This window comes from Carlito syrichta, unplaced genomic scaffold (assembly GCF_000164805.1).
Source record: "Carlito syrichta isolate Samal-C Ts95f unplaced genomic scaffold, Tarsius_syrichta-2.0.1 Scaffold303189, whole genome shotgun sequence".
NCBI classification, from domain to species: domain Eukaryota; kingdom Metazoa; phylum Chordata; class Mammalia; order Primates; family Tarsiidae; genus Carlito; species Carlito syrichta.
Genome location: NW_007247285.1, coordinates 394,267 through 413,370, shown reverse-complemented (window position 1 = coordinate 413,370; position 19,104 = coordinate 394,267). Strand labels below are relative to the sequence as shown.

Below are 19,104 nucleotides of genomic sequence, written 5' to 3'. Positions count from 1 at the left end.
AGTGTTTCTTTTTTTTTTTTTTTTTGAGTTGGAGTCTCACTCTGTCGCCCAGACTGGAGTGCAGTGGCCACTCCCAGCCACCGCAGCCTCGACATGCTGGGCTCCGGCAATCCTTCCGCCTCAGCCTTCCAAGTAGCCGGAATTACAGGCATGCGCTACCACGCCCAACTGATTCTGTGATTTTATTGTAGAGATGAGGTCTCGCTGCCCAGGCGGGTCTCGAACCCGCGGGCTCAGGCAGTCCACTCACCTCAGCCTCCCAAAGGCGCGGGATTACAGGCTGAGCCACCAAGCCCTATTGTTTCTTAATGCTTATTATTTGCCATAAGGAATTTTCTCTGTGACTTTGCTGACAACATTGCATACCATAGTTGGTCTTTCTAATTACCTCCATCCTTGTGAAGTTTAGGCTTAAGAATACATTTTATTATTTCAAGAATGGTGAAGAAAGACTCACTTTGCATTGATGGGAAGAACTTGCCCGGTTTCTCCCAAGGGACAGTCATCAGAACCTTGGCTGGGGATTGGCTTGCACTTACACTTAGTCCTTGGAACTTGCTAGGGATTTTGTTCAGGTCAAATGTGATTTAAGAAAGCAGAGTGTCTTTATGCACTTCCTTTCCCTCTAGGATCTCACCATCCCCGAGTCTAGTACCGTGAAGGGGATGATGGCTGGACCGATGGCCGCGTTTAAATGGCAGCCGACTGCAAGCGAGGTAATGAGCGCTCCTGCAGGCGGGACAGGCAGCAATGTCAGGGTTGTTTTTCTGGTGGTCCTGTGTAATCCCCTTTTCTTGTGTATGAGACTTTTTTTTCCTTAATTGCAAAACGGTACAGAAGTCCATGGGATAAAAAGTAAAACTCTCCACCCTGTGGGGTGAGCACTGAGTTTGGGGTAACTGATTCCAGACCTTTGGTGTACCCGTGCAGCATTTGTCTATGTGATGAGATACCTATGGGTAGTTTTTGTTGAGAGTAGTTATCTCATCACATAGAGATGGGATCATTTTGTTGAGAGTTGGTATCTCATCACCAAAGTGGGATCATTCTGTACATTTCTTAACTTACTATTTCACAACATCCTCTCACTAGTCGTACATACAACTCTGCTGTTCAGTTCTGTTGCCCTTGGTGTGCTGCACCTGTTACTGGGCATCATCATGGAAGCCCCTTCTGCCGTGGTTGCTGCTCTGTTAATGCTACTCTTCAGTAGGACGAGACCCCCAGACAAGTAGGCCAGAACCCTGAGACTGGGAGAGTCCTGAGATGGCTGTTCCTCAGTCTGCTGGCTTATCTGAAGTGCTGGTGAATACTGGATTTTAAAAATGTTACTATGTTAATATTTCCCCATGGTATTATTGGAATAATTTGCATTACCAGCCTAGCAGAAATATCTGCTCTTTTCTACTTTGAAACCAGTTTTTCTCTCGTTGGAATGGGGATCGTTTATAAAAGCCTTAGACCAAAGATAGGAAAAGAGTTTCCAAGCAGTTGTAAAAGAGAGACCAGAACCTGGAGGTATTTCTGCCAGAAGAGAATTCAGTTACCAGGCAGAGGGGAATGACCTTTGGTAGGAGATAACTTGCCTTTTTTGATTGTTTCTGCTTTCAGCCTGTTAAAGATGCAGATCCTCATTTCCATCACTTCCTGCTAAGTCAAACAGAAAAGGTAAGTGGCTCTCGAGACTCTTGGTCCTTGGCCAGGACCTGCTTTGGGGAAGGGTGCCCCCCGTTGGAACTCACCATACTAGTCTGAAAGGCTAGGCTCTGCCCTTACACTGCCCGGAGCGACTAGCCAGAAAGCCACAAAGTAAGCCATAAGTCGGTCAGGCATTGGTGAGATTAAAAATAACCCCGAAAAAGCTTTTAAAACTCAGACAACTGTGTGGTTGAGATATCCTTAGTTACCTTCAGAGTCTAGGGCAGCAACCAGATACGTTAGTATCCCAGCCCCATGAAGTATCCCTACTTTGCTTGGTGATACACCCTGAGGCTTGCTGGTCGAGATGATCTCTAAAACCTGCGGACGCAGCAGGAAGCTCTCCCAAAGTCTGGGAGGTCATGGATTAGGTTGAGCCTTGCCTAGGATCTGATGACCATTTTTTGCTTTGGAAATGGACAGACCTGGGTTCCAAGCTTTAACCCTGGGCACATGACTCGATGCCCCTGATTGTCAGCATCATAGTCAGCAAAAAAGACCTTGTAGAGTTGCATGGAAAGTTGAGTGATGTGTTAACTTTCTAGTGAATCATTTGGAGTTTAGTAAAATTATACAACAAATAAATATTCAACTGGGCGTGGTGGGTTGCTCCTGCAATCCCAGCTACTCAGGAGACTGAGATGAAAGAATCACCTGAGCCCAGAAGGTCAAGGCTACAGTGAGCGTTATGATCACACCACTGCACTCCAACCTGGGTGACAGAGTGATACTCTGACTCAAAAAATAAATAAGTAAATAAATAAGTAGCTGGTGTTAACTTCCAACTCCAGGTCAAATCTTTTAGGGAAATTATAATGGTCTGGTTTAATTTCAGTTTAGTAAGTCATCTTTTCCCTCCTTTAATAGCCTGCCGTCTGTTACCAGGCAATCACAAAGAAGTTGAAAATATGTGAAGAGGTACGTGGACTCCACATCCCCTGTTTTTCCTTTCACCTGGGGCCTTAAACTGTGGGCAGACTGCCTTTATGATTGTGCTTCTTGTCCCCCAGGAAACTGGTTCCACCTCCATCCAGGCAGCCGACAGCACAGCTGTGAATGGCAGCATCACACCCACAGACAAAAAGTAAGACCCTTGAGGAAAAGGCTTCTAGTGGCTCTGGTTCTTCTGGAGGAGGGAAGTCACCCCAAGGGGATTATGTCCTGGCCACTCCAGGATTGAATAGAAAGGGTGGGACAGTTGTATTTCTTACTAATAATGATTTGTCTAGCAGCAGTTGGACTTGTAAGAAATAGAAGTTGTCATAAAACTTGACAGTAGGGTCTCCCTTGGGCATAAGCTGAGGAGTTGTTTCCTTAATGCAAGAGCAAGAACCCTTGGTTCAGTGGTTCTCAGATGTTCCTGTGCCTCGAATCCGCTGCAAGATGGCTTGCAAAGCACCAATTGCTGGGCCCCACCCCCCAGGGCTTCTTAGTGGGTCTGGGGTGAAACCCAGTAATTTGTAGTTTCAACTGGTTCTCAGATACACTGCTGCTCCTAGTCAGGGGACCACAGTTGCAACCCGAATTGACCCAGGAAGCTGCCTGGCTCCGACATATGGCCTCAGTGACATGTTGTGGGTCCCAGTGTGCTTTAAGATGGCTTCTGAAGGCTTGCGGGGAAGGGGGCTGATCAGAAAGCCGTTTAAAGGACCAAAGACATATGTCTGCTTTCTCACTGGAGTGGCATGGTGAGCTCAGTTGCCCTCTCAGAGCAGTGAGGGGACTTGTCCCAAACCACACACGTCATACTTGTTTGTGGCAGTCGAGGGTTTAGAAATGACCGTTGACATCTAGGGATCCCTTTTAACCACAGTAGGATAGGAAAAGATGCAAAGTAGGTGCCATGATTCTGGCTCCGCAGACATGTCAACACACTGAGTGTTGTTTCTCATGGTCCAAGGTCACCCTCTACCCCAGGCTTTATAAGGATGAGAGCCTTGTGCTGTACATCTTCACCCTGTCCCTCCCACTCCTCCCTGGACTGATCAGTCTCTGTCTGTTGCAGGATAGGATTTTTGGGCCTTGGCCTCATGGGAAGTGGAATCGTCTCCAACTTGCTAAAAATGGGTCACACAGTGACTGTCTGGAACCGCACTGCAGAGAAAGTAAGCATTCAGGGGTGGCACTTGTCCAGCCAGGGGAGTGTGGGGCAAGTCTGAGTGAGGGTGGGACTTACCTATTGCCACTCCTCAGCGCTCTGATGCAGTGGAGTGGAAGCCAAGCTTTTAGTACAGGCAGGCAGAGATGTAGATGGAGACACTGAGGGTACTGTTAGAAAAATGATATACCTGTGCGGATGCGGTGGCTCACGCCTACAGTCCCAACACCTTGGGAGGCAGAAGCAGGAGCATTGCCTGAGCTCAGGAGTTCGACACCAGCCTAGGCTACTTATAGAGACCTCATCTCTACAATAAATTTTTTTTAAAAATTAGCTGGATGTGGTGGCATTCACCTATAGTTCCAGCCACTTGGAAGACTGAAACAAGCATTGCCTGAGCCCAGAAGGTTGAGGCTGCGGTGGCAGTGAGCATGCCACTATACTCCAGCCTGGGTGACTGAGTGAGACTCTAACTCAAAAAAAAAAAAAAAAACCTAAACGTGAACATACCCAGGGGTATGAAGGGAAAACTTCCCACTCTCTGCAATTACCTGAGCTAGCCCGTGTTAGGTTTTTCTAGCCTTTTTCCATGCATATACAAATATAGACATATATAGATATAGTGAATGTCATTCATATGGATCATACAGATAGATCGGCTTCCTCCTCAGCAGCAGCATTATGTTCTGTTGTTTGAACCGTATTGAACAGTGTCGTGCAGAACTGAGTTCTGCAGCGATAGGGATGTTTTGTATCTGTGCTGTCCAAGGCAGTAGCTACGGCTCACACATGAGGTTGTTCAACACTGAAAACAAAACATTGCTAGTACAACTGAAGGACTGAACTTGGTATTTTATTTCATTTAAAAGTAAATAATCTCATGTGGCTAGAAGCTTCCATGTTGAACAGTATGAATTTAGAAGTTCTCAACCTAGGCAGTGGTCCGTGGCCTTGGGAGTCTGTATGCACCCGGAAGTGAGAATCCAAATCTCTGAGTGAGCACACACCACTTGTAATGGAGAGAGGCCATGGCTCCCATCAGGTTCTCATCCAAGAGAACATGAAAAACCATAGTCCAAATAAACCAAAGCACTGTACTCCTCGCGTGGACCAGAGGAAGAGCGACTAATGAGCAGCAGCCTTGTAAGGAACATGGTGTGTGTGTGAGCATGTTTGTGGAATGCGTGAGTTTCCCAGGTGGGCACAGTGAGGTCCTGATGGGCAGTGAAGGTACAGGCCTGCTTGCCAGTGGAGGTGTTAGAGCTGATGAATTTAAAATATTCTGGGCCAGGCATGGTGTCTCACACACTTGTAACCCCAGCACTTTGGGAGGCCAAGGTGGGAGAATTGCTTGAGGCCAGGAGTTCAAAGCTGCAGTAAACTATGATCACAGCACTGCACTCCAGTCTGAGTGACAGAGTGAGAACCTGTCTGTAAAAAATAAAAGTTAAAAAAATTAAATCTTGCTGGGCTCGGTGGCTCAGCCTGTAATCCCGCGCCTTTGGGAGGCTGAGGTGAGTGGATTGCCTAAGCCCGCGGCGGGTTCAAGACCCTCCTGGGCAGCGAGACCTCACCTCTGCAATAAATCAAAAAATCAGCTGGGCGTGGTAGCGCATGCCTGTAATTCCGGCTACTTGGAAGGCTGAGGCGGAAGGATTGCCGGAGCCCAGCAGGTCAAGGCTGCGGTGGCCAGGAGCGGCCACTGCACTCCAGTCTGGGCGACAGAGTGAGACTCCAACTCAAAAAAAAAAAAAAAATTAAATCTTAAAAAAGCTACATTACTAAAAGTCTACAGTCAAAACCAGATACTGCAAGTAGACTAGACAGCCTCAGGCATCCCCTGATATGGGCAGCTCCTTGCAGCAGTGAGATAGAATGAAGGGTCAGCAGGGACATGATGTTCAGAGCAACTGGGTAGAAATTGGGGAAAACGCTTATCTCACTTCTTACCGCATACTAAAATGTATTCTAAATCCATCACCAAATTAATTTTTAAAGAAAAACTGGCAAAAAGTAAAATTAACATAGGTCTTTCTAAAACTAGAAGCAATAGAAATCACTAAAGGAAATGATAAGTCGATTTTTTTTTCTTGAGTCAAGAGTCTCATTCTGTTGCCCAGGCAGGAGTGCAGTGGCACGCTAACGGCCATCGCAGCCTCGACCTGCTGGGCTCAGGTGATCCTTCCGCCTCAGCCTTCCAAGTAGCTGGAACCACAGGCGCATGCCACCGTGCCCGGCTGAATTTTTTTTTTTTTTTATTGTGGAGATGAGGTCTCGCCAAGTTGCCCAGGTGGGTCTCGAACCAGCGGGCTCCAGCAATTCACTCACCTCAGCCTCCCAAAACGCGGGATTACAGGCTGAGCCGCCAAGCACGGCCTATTTTTTTTTTTTTTTTTTAATTGTAGAGACGAGATGTTGCCAAGTTGCCCAGGCTGATCTCCAACCCGTAGACTCAGGCAATCCTCTTGCCTCCACCTCCCAAAGTGCTGGGATTACAGGCATGAACCCCCACACTCAGTGATTTTTTTTTTTTATATGATATTGCCCCCCACACACAAAAAAATTGAAAGCTATACCAATTGAAGTACTTGAAGGAAATATGAACTAAAAAGGGCGATAATGATTTTATTAAACACATAATCTGTTAGCTAAGACCAAAAACATCCCACAAAAGAGGTAACAAAGATACAAAAAAGACTTGATAAGCAGGAGTAATCAAAATAGATAAAACAAAAAGTTGCCATTTTGGCTGGTTACATTATAAAGTAGGAGGAAAAAAAATTCCCTATATACTTTTTTTTTTTTTTTTTTTTTTTTTTTTTTTGAGACAGGATCTTGCTCTGTCACCCAGGCTGGAGTGCAGTGGTATAATTAATCATGGCTCCCTTGAAGCCTCAAACTCCTGGCCTCAAGCAGTCTTTCCACCTTGGTCTCCCAAAGTGCTGGAATTATAGACATGAGCCACTGTGCCCAGCCAGAAAAATTTTAGACCGTTATTTTAGATACTTACTTGATGTTTTTAAATTATATACTCAGTGCTGGCAATATGAGAGCTTGCTGGTAAACATAAACTGGAATAGTTCCAATGGAAAGTCATTTGTCTACACTTGTTAAAAAGCTTAAAACTGTTTAGAACCTGTTTTATTCTACTTTTGGAGAGCTAAATTTGAAACATGGAGAAGTTTTGTTTATAAATATGTTTGTTGGTGTCGCTTTAATGAAGATTAGCCAAGCATGGTGGCTCATGCCTATAATCCCAGTACTTTGGGAGGCCGAGGCAGGAAGATTGCTTGAGCCCATGAGTTTGCGACCAGCCTGGGCAATAGTAAAACCTCAATGCTACAAAAAAAAAAAAAAAAAAAATTAGCTGGGCATGGTGGCACATGCCTATAGTCTCAGCTACTCAGAAAGCTGAGGTGGAAGGATTGCCTGAGCCCTGGAGGTCAAGGCTGCAGTGAGCTGTGATTGTGCCACTGCACTCCAACTTGAGTGACAGAGTGAGATTCTAACTAAAAAAAAAAAATTAAGATTGAAAGCAGGCTATATATCAAACCACAGGGTAGACATTAGGTAAATTTGGGTACATCTGTTGATAAAACATTCCACAGCCATCCATTATAAGCAATAGTTATGACAGACTACAACAACATGGGTAAATGTGAATCTTACAAAATATAAAACACTTTGGATACAAAATTACAGGCTCAAATTATTCTAATTTGTAAATGCTTTTGAAAAAAAATACCAAAATATTAACAATGTGTTTTGTTTGGGATGCTCTGGGTGATTCTGATTATCAGAAAAGTTAGCACTTTTGGACCCCTAGATGTCTTGCTAACCTGACTGCAGTGTTGAGAAACAACCCAAAAGGGAATGGCAGCCAGGATGAAAGCCCCCAGCCCGATTCCCAGCAGACTGTTGATAGCTCAGGGCCCCAGCCAGGACAGCACAGAGGGGCAGGGGACAGGCAACAGGCCCGCAGCAAACATTTGTCTTCTGCTTCCTAGGCATCCGTTATACATAAACTCAGGACAGCCCTTAAGAGGCCCCATCCGCTTCCTCAAGGGTCAGACAACCAGCTCTGTGACCCAGGCTCCCAGTCTCAGCTTCCCACCCTAGGAGGCCGGGGCAGTGCTGCTCCGGCCTGGCTGGCATGTGTGTTGTGCGCTGCCTGCAGCTCATGTGAGGATCTGTGACTTTTGCAGTGTGATTTGTTCATCCAGGAGGGGGCCCGCCTGGGAAGAACCCCCGCTGAAGTTGTCTCAACCTGTGACATCACTTTCGCCTGTGTTTCGGACCCCAAGGCAGCCAAGGACGTAAGGACCTCCCTCCCTCCCCTCAGCGACTCAGGTCACAGCCAGGAAAGCTGGCCACCCTCCTCCCTTTCTCCCCTGCACGCAGTGAGTGCCTGCACGAGGGGTGAATTTCCCACTTGGGAGCCATCTCCTGTTGTGGAGGGTGTTTGTATAAATTGAATACAGGCTTCCTTTAATGTAGAACAAAGAGTGAAAACTAAGGCCCTTGAAGTCTGTGCGGAAATGGCTCTTGAACAGGCTCCGTGTGCTCTTATTGAGCTGGAAGCTTTGGGGCTGAGTGTACCTTTGGTCCAAGTGCCAAGTTCCTATGTTTAGCTATGGCTATATTTGTGTGTTTTTAAAGTTCAAGTGCAATAGTCATCTTGTTAAATTGGTGACTAGTCCAATCCAAGTAAATCCAAAGAAGCTCCCAAAAATAAATACTGAGGTGCCGTCTTTACTCACACACAATTTTTTCAAAGATAAATGGGAGCATGCTGGAAGTACTTTTCTATCCCTTGCTTTTACTTAATTGTTCTTCCCTTTTCAGCCTTTTTTTTTTTTTTTGAGTCGGAGTCTCACTGTCACCCAGGCTGGAGTGCAGTGACATGCTCACAGCCTCCCCCTGCTGGACACAGGCAGTCCTTCTGCCTCAGCCGCCCAACCATCACACCCAGCTTTTTTTTTTTTTTTTTTTTTTTTTTTTTTGGTTTATTGTAGAGACGAGGTCTCACCAAGTTGCTCAGGCTGGTCTCGAACCCCTGGGCTCAAGCAATCCCTCGTCTCGGCCCCCCAAGGTGCTGGGATTACAAGCGTGAGTCACCGCGCCCAGCCCCTTTTCAACCGTAGCAGTTAACTTTTAACCAGGAAATGAGTCCAAAAAGCATCGATTCTGCTGTGAGGGCTGTAGGGTTCCTGAGCGTCTCTGCCTGGGAACCTGGGCTATTGCTTCCTCCTTGTGTTCCCACAGCTGGTGCTGGGCCCCAGTGGTGTACTGCAAGGGATCCGCCCTGGGAAGTGCTACGTGGACATGTCAACGGTAGATGCCGACACAGTCACCGAACTGGCCCAGGTAGCAGCCTTGTTCAGGCTGTCTGTTCAGCATCCGTTCTGTTGGAACCCAAGACACAGGCAGACCATGCATAAGTATGGGTAACTTGGTTACCCTAGAGCCAGAACTGAGGAGAGAAGAGGGGAGACAGTAGCCTTGGGACTACCGTGACTTCACACTCTGCCTTTAGCCAGCTAGTCTGAACAGCTATGGGAGGTGGCTGCACGGCTGGGCTGGGCACCGGATCCTGGAGCTGCCAGCCTTACCATGAGAAGCAATCCAGGCTGCCAGCTTAACACTTCTGGTTTAAGCAGCTATCTACATATGGCACTAGCCAAGTATCTCTCCTCCCCAAGCATCTGCACCCAAGGAAGGATGTGGTGACTTGTGGACCCATGTATGTTCTGAGGGCGGTTGACATCAGGAAAGGGCAGTGTCCCTGGGGGAGGTGTGTTTGAGCCATTGGCATGGGTCATCTTTGGTTCTAGTCTGAGAACTTTCAAGTCAGTGAGCACCTATGTAGAGACCCCAGAATGTGTCTCATTACTGCTGTGAGACTCATGTGTCTGTTGGAATATAACCTATCACCCTCCATAGCATTAATCCCTGGGTCTAGGTGTCAGCCCTGAGACCTCCACATGAATGCCATATGCTCCCACCCTCCAGCTCTGGATGGTGTGATGAGAAGCCATGGCCACCGGAGGACACTCCTTGCTCCCTGCTCCCTGCCTGGAAAGCCCTGTGAAAGGCAAGGCTACCAGAAACTGTGGCTTTTCTTTCCAGGTGATTGTGTCCAGGGGGGGCCGCTTTCTGGAAGCCCCAGTCTCAGGGAACCAGCAGCTGTCTAATGACGGAATGTTGGTGATCTTAGCAGCTGGAGACAGGGGCTTGTACGAGGACTGCAGCAGCTGCTTCCAGGCGATGGGGAAGACTTCCTTCTTTCTAGGTAACGTGCCTGTGCCCATCAGACCATGTCAGGCCTGGAGGCTGGGGCCACACCCCTGTACACTACACTGATTACACCATCAGTCCCACAAGGCCTTTCTGCGGGGGCCCCAGCCAAGGCTTCCTTTGACTTGTGTAGTCAGTGCCTGGAAGGAGGAAGAGCCAGTTCTGTCAGGGGCAGGTGAATGGGGCCTCCCCTGTGTGTAGAGGTGGATCCAAGGAGGGGTGGGGGTGCAGAGGCCCTTTCTGTGGCATTCAAGGTGTGACCAGCTCTCTTTCTCCTGGCAGGTGAAGTTGGCAACGCAGCCAAGATGATGCTGATCGTGAACATGGTCCAAGGGAGCTTCATGGCCACCATCGCTGAGGGGCTGACCCTGGCCCAGGTGACAGGCCAGTCCCAGCAGACACTCTTGGATATCCTTAATCAGGGACAGCTGGCCAGCATCTTCTTGGACCAGAAGTGCCAAAGTAAGTTGCCTTTGGCCCCACTTCTTGGATTTGATGCTTGATTAGAGCTGAGGAACTGGGTCAGGCAGTTGCCATAGGACATTTCTTCTTCAGGGGCTCAGTGGTGTGAAAGATGTCCCCTCTCCAGTCAGTCCATGCCCCCAGTCAGACAAGGTCCAGAGACATGGTGAGGGATTGAAGGGTACAAACCGGGCTGGGAACTCCTGTTCTTGGGTGTCTGGGTGCAGGAGGGGCCAAGAGGTGATGCTATTTGGAAAAGCGAGTATTGATCCCTGGTATCCTGCAGGTGAGTTTTGATTTAGTGTCGTTGGGTTTCTTCTGATCTGTGGCTTTTTCTCTTCAGATATCCTGCAAGGAAACTTTAAGCCTGATTTCTACCTGAAATACATTCAGAAGGATCTCCGCCTAGCCATTGCACTGGGCGATGCTGTCAACCATCCAACTCCCATGGCAGCTGCAGCCAACGAGGTAACTTGGCAGAGGGTGTGGCCAAGCCCCAGGGTCTTTCTGTTTCTTTTTATTTTATTATTTCCTTTCCTGTACTTAGCTTTTCTTTGCTCTTTTTCCAATCCATTAAGGTGAAATCTTAAGTCATTGATTTTAGACCTTTCTTTGTAACAGGGGTCCCCAACCCCTGGACTGCAGAGCAATACCTGTCCATAGTCTGTTAGAAACCGGGCAGCACAGCAGGAAGTGAGCGGCAGACACTTCACCTCTTGTCAGATCAGCAGCAGCATTAGAATCTCAGATTCTCATAGGAATGGGAGCCCTATTTTGAACTGCGCACGCCTTATGAGAATCTAATGCCTGATGACATCCTTCCCCCACTTCCACCGCCATCCATGGAAAAGTCATCTAAAGCATTTAAAGCTGTAAATTTCTCGCCCAGGTATGGTGACTGACACCTGTAATCCCAGCACTTTGGAGGCGGAGTTGAGAGGATTTTTTGAGCCCAACAGGTCGAGGTTGTGGTGGCTGTGAAACTCCAACTCAAGAAAGAACTATAAATTTCCTCTGACCCACATTAACTTCCATTGTGATTTTGTCTTTGACCTGTGAATTATTTAAAAGTTCATCCAATATTTTGAGTTTGTTACTGATTTCTAGCTTGTTTCTGTATGATCAAAGAACATGCCCTGTATGATTTCTAAACTTGATGTTTATTCAGACTTGTTTTATGGCCTGTCTTCGTGCATACACCTTTGGACTTAAAGAATGTGTGTTCTGTAGGGCTGGTTGGGGTATGCTGCTGATACCAGTTAAGACAAGATAGCTGCTGGTGTTTTTCACATTATCTTTACCGACCTTCTTCCCAGACTGGAGTGCAGTGGCACAATCATAGCTCAATGCAGCCTTGCTTGATCTTCCCACCTCAACCTGGGACTACAGACATGAGCCAATATATCTAGCTAATTTTTTTTTTTTTGGTTGAGATAGGGGTCTTGCTATGTTCCCCGGGCTGGTCTCAAATTCCTGACCTTAAGCAGTCCTCTCATCTCAGCCTCCCAAAGTGCTGGGATTATAGGCATGAGCCACCACACCTGGCCATCACTGAGTCATGCTTACAGCCACTGCAGCTTCAAACTGCTGGGCTCAGGTGATCCTTCCACCTCAGCCTTCCAAGTAGCTGGAACTACAGGTGTGCGCCACCACGCCTGGCTAATTTTTCTATTTATTGTAGAGATAAGGTCTCACCAAGTCACCCAGACTGGTCTCGAACCCCTGGACTCAGGCAATCCTCTCGCTTCAGCCTCCTAAAATGCTGGGATTACAGGTGTGAGCCACCGTGCCTGGCTTATCCAGTTATTTCTTTCTTTTATTTATTTTTTTTTTTCTGGGTTATTTCAGTTCCTGAGAGAAGGCTTTTACAATCTTCAGCTGTGGTGTGGGATTGTCTCTTTTACCCTTTAATTCTGTCCATTTTTGCCTGATGTCTTTGACATTCTTGTGATTAGGCTCTTAGCCATTTATGATTGTTCTTGCTTTCTGCTGGATCTCCTCTTTTATTATTATGAAACGTGCCTCTTGATTTTGTTTGAATTCTGTTTGGCACTGATGTCGCTGCTGCAGCATTCTCAAAATTCTTGTTTTGTGGTCTGCCTATTTCCATGCATTTCCTTTCTCCCTTGCCTTTTATTTAAAGTGTGTCTTAGCCAGGTGCGGTGACTCATGCCTGTAATCCCAGCACTGGGGTGAGAGGATTGTCTGAGCCTAGGATTCGAGGCCAGACTGGGTAACTTGGCAAGACCTCGTCTCTACAATAAATCAAAAAATTAGCCAGGCATGGTGGCACATGCCTGTGGTTCCAGCTACTTGGAAGGCTGAGCCTAGCAGATCAAGGCTGCGGTGACTGTGAGTGTGCCACTGCACTCCAGCCTGGGCGACAGAGTGAGACTCCCAACTAAAAAAGAAATAAATAAAATAAATAAATTGTGTCTTTGTAGATAGTCTGTAACTGAGGCTTGGGTCTCTAGCCTTGCTGACAATATCTGCCTTTTAATTTTAGTCTATTAGCATTTTCCAAGTTCCTTATTTATGAAGCATGTACACATGCACTTTGGAAACAGTTTGTTAGAGTAGAAGTTCAGTTTTAAGCTCATATTAATAGAAATTTAGTCTTTAAAAAAACCATCGGAGCAATATTTGCCTTTACCATATGATTACAATAAAAACAATATTTTGTAAAATGCATATATGTGAAACAAATGTATTTATATTAGAAACTGTAGAGTACTTAATGACTTTTGGGGGGGGGTTGGTTTTTTTTGAGTTGGAGTCTCACTCTGTCGCCCAGACTGGAGTGCAGTGGCCGCTCCCAGCCACCGCAGCCTCGACCTGCTGGGCTCCGGCGATCCTTCCGCCTCAACCTTCCAAGTAGCTGGAACTACCAGCGCGTGCTACCACACCCAGCTAATTTTTGATTTATTGTAGAGATGAGGTCTCGCCAAGTTGCCCAGGCGGGTCTCGTACTCGCAGGCTCAGGCACTCCATTCACCTCAGCCTCCAAGGCGCAGGATTACAGACTGAGCCACTGAACCTGGCCTTTAATGACTTTCAGTTGCAGTACGATTCTAAGTTCCTCCTGTTCCTTCTACTGGTGGGTTGTCTTCTGTTCTGGTGGGTGAATTCCTCATGTATTTAATAGCTTTTTGTCAATACATGCTCATCTTTAGTTACTTCTGAAGGGTTTCATATGTGGCTTGGGCTAAGGAGGCTTCTCCTTGATGTGGTTTCGGGGTTGCCTTCACCCTAACTGCAGGATTTATTGGCTTGAAAGCAGAGTTTTTGGTTAATTTCTCAGTGGAGAATGGTAGTTTCAGGCCATTTGGATAAAGTGAATTTAGGCTCTGCACTGTTAGGGCCTGGGAGGGGTGCTCAGAGTAGCTGGTATGTGAGTATTTTGTTGATAGTGGTTGGATCTGAAGCTACCATGTAATCATTTGCATTCTCTTTGTTGCCTTTGTCTTTTGTTTTTTCTTTCTTGCCTTCTTTTGGGTTATTATAATGTTTTCATAGAATTTCATTTCTATTTATCCATTGGCATTTTTTTTTCTTTTTTTTTAGTTTTTGTTTTTTGTTTTGTTTTGTTTTGAGTTGGAGTCTCACTGTGTCGCCCAGGCTGGAGTGCAGTGGCACACTTATGGCCATTCCAGCGTCAACCTGCTGTGCTCTGGCAGTCCTTCCACCTCAGCCTTCCAAATAGCCAGAACTACATGTGCGTGCTACCACGCCTAATTTTTCAGTATATTGTAGAGACAAGGTCTCGCCAAGTTGCAGAGGCTGTTCCCAAACCTGTGGGATTATAGGCAGAGACCCCAAGCCTGGGTTTTGTTTTTATCTTTTAGCCTTTTGACTTAGCCTTTTTGCATTATTTCTTTAGTGGTTGCTCTGGGGATTGCAGTTGCATCCTGAACTTCACAGCATACTTAAGCATAGAAACCTTGCAACCACACAGAACCACTTATCACTGCCCCCTGGTCTGTAAGGCAGGGCCTCCCACCTGCGGCACTCCTCTCGCTGGATGGTGGGGCACTTCTGCATTGCTCTGCAAAATGTTGAACACTATTGGTGGTCTCCACCCGCTAGATGCCAGTGGCTTCCCCTTAGCTGATAGAAAGTGTCTCCAGATCTTACCAAATGTCCCCTGGGGGCAGGATTGTCACAGATTGAAAGCCCCACAGATGATAGCTGTGAGATGTAGATATCCTGTGTGTTACATCTGCTTTTTGTGTTTTTCTTTTTTTGAGTAGGGGTCTCACTCTGTTGCCTAGGCTAGAAAATGCAGTGGCACAACCAGAGCTCACCACAGCCTCTATCTCCTGGGCTCAGGCGACCCTTCCACCTCAGCCTCCCAAGTAGCTGAGACTACAGGTACCTGCCATCAAGCCTGGCTAATTTTTTTATCTTTTGTGGAAATGAGGTTTCACTATGTTGCTTAGGCTGGTCTCAAACTCCTGGCCTCAAGCAGTCTTCCCACCTTGGCCTCCCAAAGTGCTAGGGTTGCAAGTCCTAGCCACTACGCCCAACTGTGCTTTTGTTTTAAACTCACCAAACAATGTTGTGATTTTTTTTTTAATTTAAGCAGTTATGTGTATTTTAAAGAATATTAAAATAAAATTTTTAATGTTTCTCTAGATTTGCTGTTTCCAGTGTTAAAGAATAGAGCTTCTCTCTAGTGTCACTTCCTTTCCACTGGAAGAACTTTCTCTGGAATTTCTTTTCTTTTCTTTTTTTTTTTTTTTTTGAGTTGGTGTCTCACTCCATCATCCAGGCTGGAGTGCAGTGGCCCACTCATGGCCACCTCAGCGTCGACCTGCTGGGCTTCGGCAAATCTGCCCCAGCCTTCCAAGTAACTGGAACTACAGGCGCGCACTACCACACCTGGCTAATTTTTTATTTATTGTAGAAACAAGGTCTTGCCAAGTCGCCCAGGCTGGTCTCGAACCTGCAGGCTCAGGCAGTCCACTCACCTCAACCTTCCAAAGTGCTAGGATTACAGGCTGAGCCACCGAGCCTGGCCTCTGGAATTTCTTATAATGCAGGTCTACTGGTGACAGTTTCTTTTATCTGAAAGTGCCTTTCTTTAGCCTTCATTCTGAGTGACAATTATACCTGAGCTGTGGTGGGCCCTCATTAATGGAGGCTCTGGCAGAACTGTGTTTAGAAAGGCAAAACCCACAACTGGGCATGCAGGGAGATTGTGTCCAGCTTCATTGGCTCCACATGGCAGGGCCATGTTGCCTGTTAAACGATGACTTTCCATGCTTTTCCAGCTTCCTCGTGTTCACCTGGTATCTCTGGGGCAGCTGTTTATTGCCAGGCACTGTTCTAGGCTCTGGGGATTCGGTGGTATGCGGCTAGCTCCTTCCTTCCCTTCCATTTTAATGGAAGGAGGCGCAATTTAAGCACATAGGCAGTTAAAAAAGGTAAGAATCTGAGAGTATAAGAAACACAAGTAAAAGAAGGTGATAGAGATGACACTGGGGATGCCACTGCTGCTTTAGAGGAGGTGGTCAGGGAAAGCCTTTGAGCTGATGGGAAGCAGCCAGTCACACTGAGGGCAAAGCATTCCATGCAAAGGGCATGGTGAGGACAGCAGCCCAGAGGATAACGTGGGAAGCCTCTAGAGGTCTACAGGAAGAATAGTAATGAATGACTTAATAATACCAAGCGCCTTCTAACTCATGGTACATTCTGTCCTCACAGTAACCCATTGGGGGAGGTGCTATTACCTTCAAGCCGAGAAGCTGTGGCTTGAGCACCAGAGCTGCTTTGCCCCAAGTCAGGGCAAGATTCATCCCAGACAGCCTCAGCTCCAGGACCTGCCTGCTGGCCACGTCTGGAACTGCCACCAGGAGTCAAAATTGGGTCTTTGAGGCAGATCTGGGGCCAGAGACTGACCCATCTCTTCTTTCTCCAGGTGTACAAAAGAGCCAAGGCACTGGACCAGTCTGACAACGACATGTCTGCTGTGTACCGAGCTTACATACACTAAGTTGTGGACACCCTGCCCCAGTCTTCCTCTGACCCCCTCTTCCTCACCTGGGGTCAGGGGCCTGGGACTTCACTCTGGACCAGCCCACCTGTCTCCATTTCCTTTTATACAACTTTGAGACTTGCCATCAGCACAGCACACAGCAGCACCTTCCCCAGAAGCCTGGGAAGCAGCCAGGTGTCAGGATTGGCTTGTGGGAAAGTTCCTGAGCTGGGCACTGGCCCCGGACTAGGTGGCTGTGTGTTCTCTCTCTCTCTCTCTCTCTCTCTCACACACACACACACACACACACACACACACACATACACACACATACACATACACATACACACACACACACACACACACACAGGCTCTCGCCCAGGATAGAAGCTGCCCAGAAACTGCTGCCTGGCTTTTTTTTCTTCTTCCAAGCTTGTCTTATCTCAAACACTTTGCAGTCAAGGAACTAGAATCAGCAGTGAGAGCTGGAAGCCTTCCCACAGCTTCCCCCAGAGCGAAGAGGCTGTTATTATGTCCACGTCCCCCATGGGATCCCCTGCAAAGAGAGGCTCTGGGCCCAGACGAGCCAGCACAGACTCCAGACAGAGGGCCCCATGGGACCTCCGACCTCAGGTGACCAGCGGAGAAGGATTTTCATGTCCAAGCTACCAGTGTACAACTAGCTCCAGAAACACCTTTGTGATCTAAAGCGAGATTGGCAAAGTCCCTGGAAGACAGGGCTCTGGCTTTCCAAGGAGAGCTGAGCGGACCTGCAGGTGAGCCCTGAGGCCTCACCCTGCTGCTCTCAGCCCCACCCCAGACTCCACCACTCACTGCTGAACTGGGCTGGGTCTGAGGCCTTTGCTGCTGAGCAGTGAGAGCCTGCTCCTCAGTGGTCTGCTTTAGTATTTGGATTTGCATTCCAGCCCTTGGGAGGGGGCCTTTGGGGCCACCAGTGTTTCCGTTAGGCCACAGACTCTTCACCTGGCCCTGAAGAGCCACTCTGACCTCTGTTCCTCACAGCAGTCCCACCTTCTCCAGTCTGCCCCTGCCAAGTCCCCTGCATGCCCCCCACTGCTCTTCATTCTTCTCCCTTCCCCCTGTTCCTCCCATGGAGACAGCCTGTCTTTCTGTATGTCTGTCCCTTCTTTGGCCAGACCCCAGCCAGACCAACGATGAGCTTAGGCTCAGCTCTTGACACGGGAACGAGTGTCTTCACTCCAGCCAGCATCATGGTCTTCAGTGCTTCCCAGGCCCTGGGGTCTATTGGGAGGGAAGAGAACTGGGCTGGACCTGCCGGAACTGACTGACCCTCGGAGGTGGGGCTGGACATCCTCCAGGCCTCAGCATTTCTCCTTAGATAGGGGACCCGAAGGGGCCTGGAATGTTGCGTAAGAACAAGAAGTTACCCAAGGGATGTCAGTTTTTTTCTCCCTCTGCATGGGTTGGATTTTCCAAAGTCACAGTTTGCAGAAGGCCACGTTTAAAGTGAAATGTAGAAGTGTGTGTGTGTGTGTGTTTGTGTGTGTGTGTGTGTATGTGTATGTATGTATGTGTATGTATGGTGGTCACACTGGTGTGGGTCCCTCCCCCCCCACAAATGGCCCCTTTCACAGATTAGAACCTGGGTTAGAGGATTGCAGCAGACAAGCAGGGAAGGCAAGGAAGGTGCCTGTCGGTTTTTAGCACATTTGTTAATTTCACTGGGATTTTGAAGCATTTCTGAACACAAAACCTGTTCTAGCCTTGGCAAGACACACCAGGGGTGGGGGTGGGGGAAGATGCTGTAATGAAACCAATTAGTCAATGTTGTCTTAATATTGTTGACAATTCTGTAAAGTTCCTCTTTATGAATATTGTTTAAGCTATTTCACCTTTGTTTTGAAATCCTTCCCTTTTAAGGCGAAAATGTGACACTTGTGAAAAAGCTTGTAAGAAAGTCCCTCCCCCTTTTTTCCTTTAAACCTCCTTTAAATGACAAATCTAGGTAATTAAGGTTGTGAATTTTTATTTTTGCTTTGTTTTTAATGAACATTTGTCTATCAGAATAGGATTGTGTGATAATGTTTAAATGGCAAAAACAAAACATGATTTTGTGCAATTAACAAAGCTACTGCAAGAAAAATAAAACGTTTCTTGGTAACACAGCTGTGCCGCGTGAGTCTGTTGATTCCCATTCCCGCAGCGGATAGAGGAAGGGCCGGGAGGCCGGCACGGTCTGGTGGCCAACGTTCAGGACTTCCGCGTCCAGGGGACCACCCGGTCCGAGGCCAAGCACAGGTGGCGGCTGGCTCCGCCGCGGCCTCGGACCTGTGACCCCTCACCACAGGCCAACGGGACAGGCGGGCCATTGGAGCAGCCGAGCGGGAACAGGCTGCCCTGCCAGCCAATCAGCGAGCGCGAGCGGAGCAGAGCGCCCTATCAGAGCAGGGAGGAGGCGGGGCCAGCAACCTCGGCGCGCCAGCCCTTAAGAGCAGCCGTCCTTGCGGCGCCGCAGCCCGCGGCTCTCCGAGATTGGTGCCGGCGGCGTCGTGGGCTAACCTGCACAGGCCGGCCTCGCGCAGCCGCCGAC

The 19,104-nt window shown here is 47.8% G+C and overlaps 1 protein-coding gene across 3 annotated transcripts in view; it reads left to right on the top strand.

Moving 5' to 3' along the window:
- The window catches only part of GLYR1 (glyoxylate reductase 1 homolog), a 37,317-nt gene extending 20,454 nt beyond the window's left edge, over positions 1–16,863 (top strand). The window contains exons 6-16 of one of the 3 annotated variants that reach the window (XM_008058032.2): positions 630–716; positions 1,612–1,668; positions 2,566–2,616; positions 2,709–2,782; positions 3,704–3,803; positions 8,020–8,112; positions 9,062–9,163; positions 9,926–10,088; positions 10,376–10,555; positions 10,899–11,023; positions 16,476–16,863. In XM_008058032.2, the coding sequence (XP_008056223.1) occupies positions 630–716; positions 1,612–1,668; positions 2,566–2,616; positions 2,709–2,782; positions 3,704–3,803; positions 8,020–8,112; positions 9,062–9,163; positions 9,926–10,088; positions 10,376–10,555; positions 10,899–11,023; positions 16,476–16,550 (1,107 nt within the window). In that variant the 3' untranslated portion in view covers positions 16,551–16,863. Of the gene's footprint in view, positions 1–629; positions 717–1,611; positions 1,669–2,565; positions 2,617–2,708; positions 2,783–3,703; positions 3,804–8,001; positions 8,113–9,061; positions 9,164–9,925; positions 10,089–10,375; positions 10,556–10,898; positions 11,024–16,475 lie in introns of all 3 variants that reach the window. The other 2 variants (XM_008058031.2, XM_008058033.2) reach the window with 2 other exon arrangements.
- Positions 16,864–19,104: the final 2,241 nt, after the last annotated feature.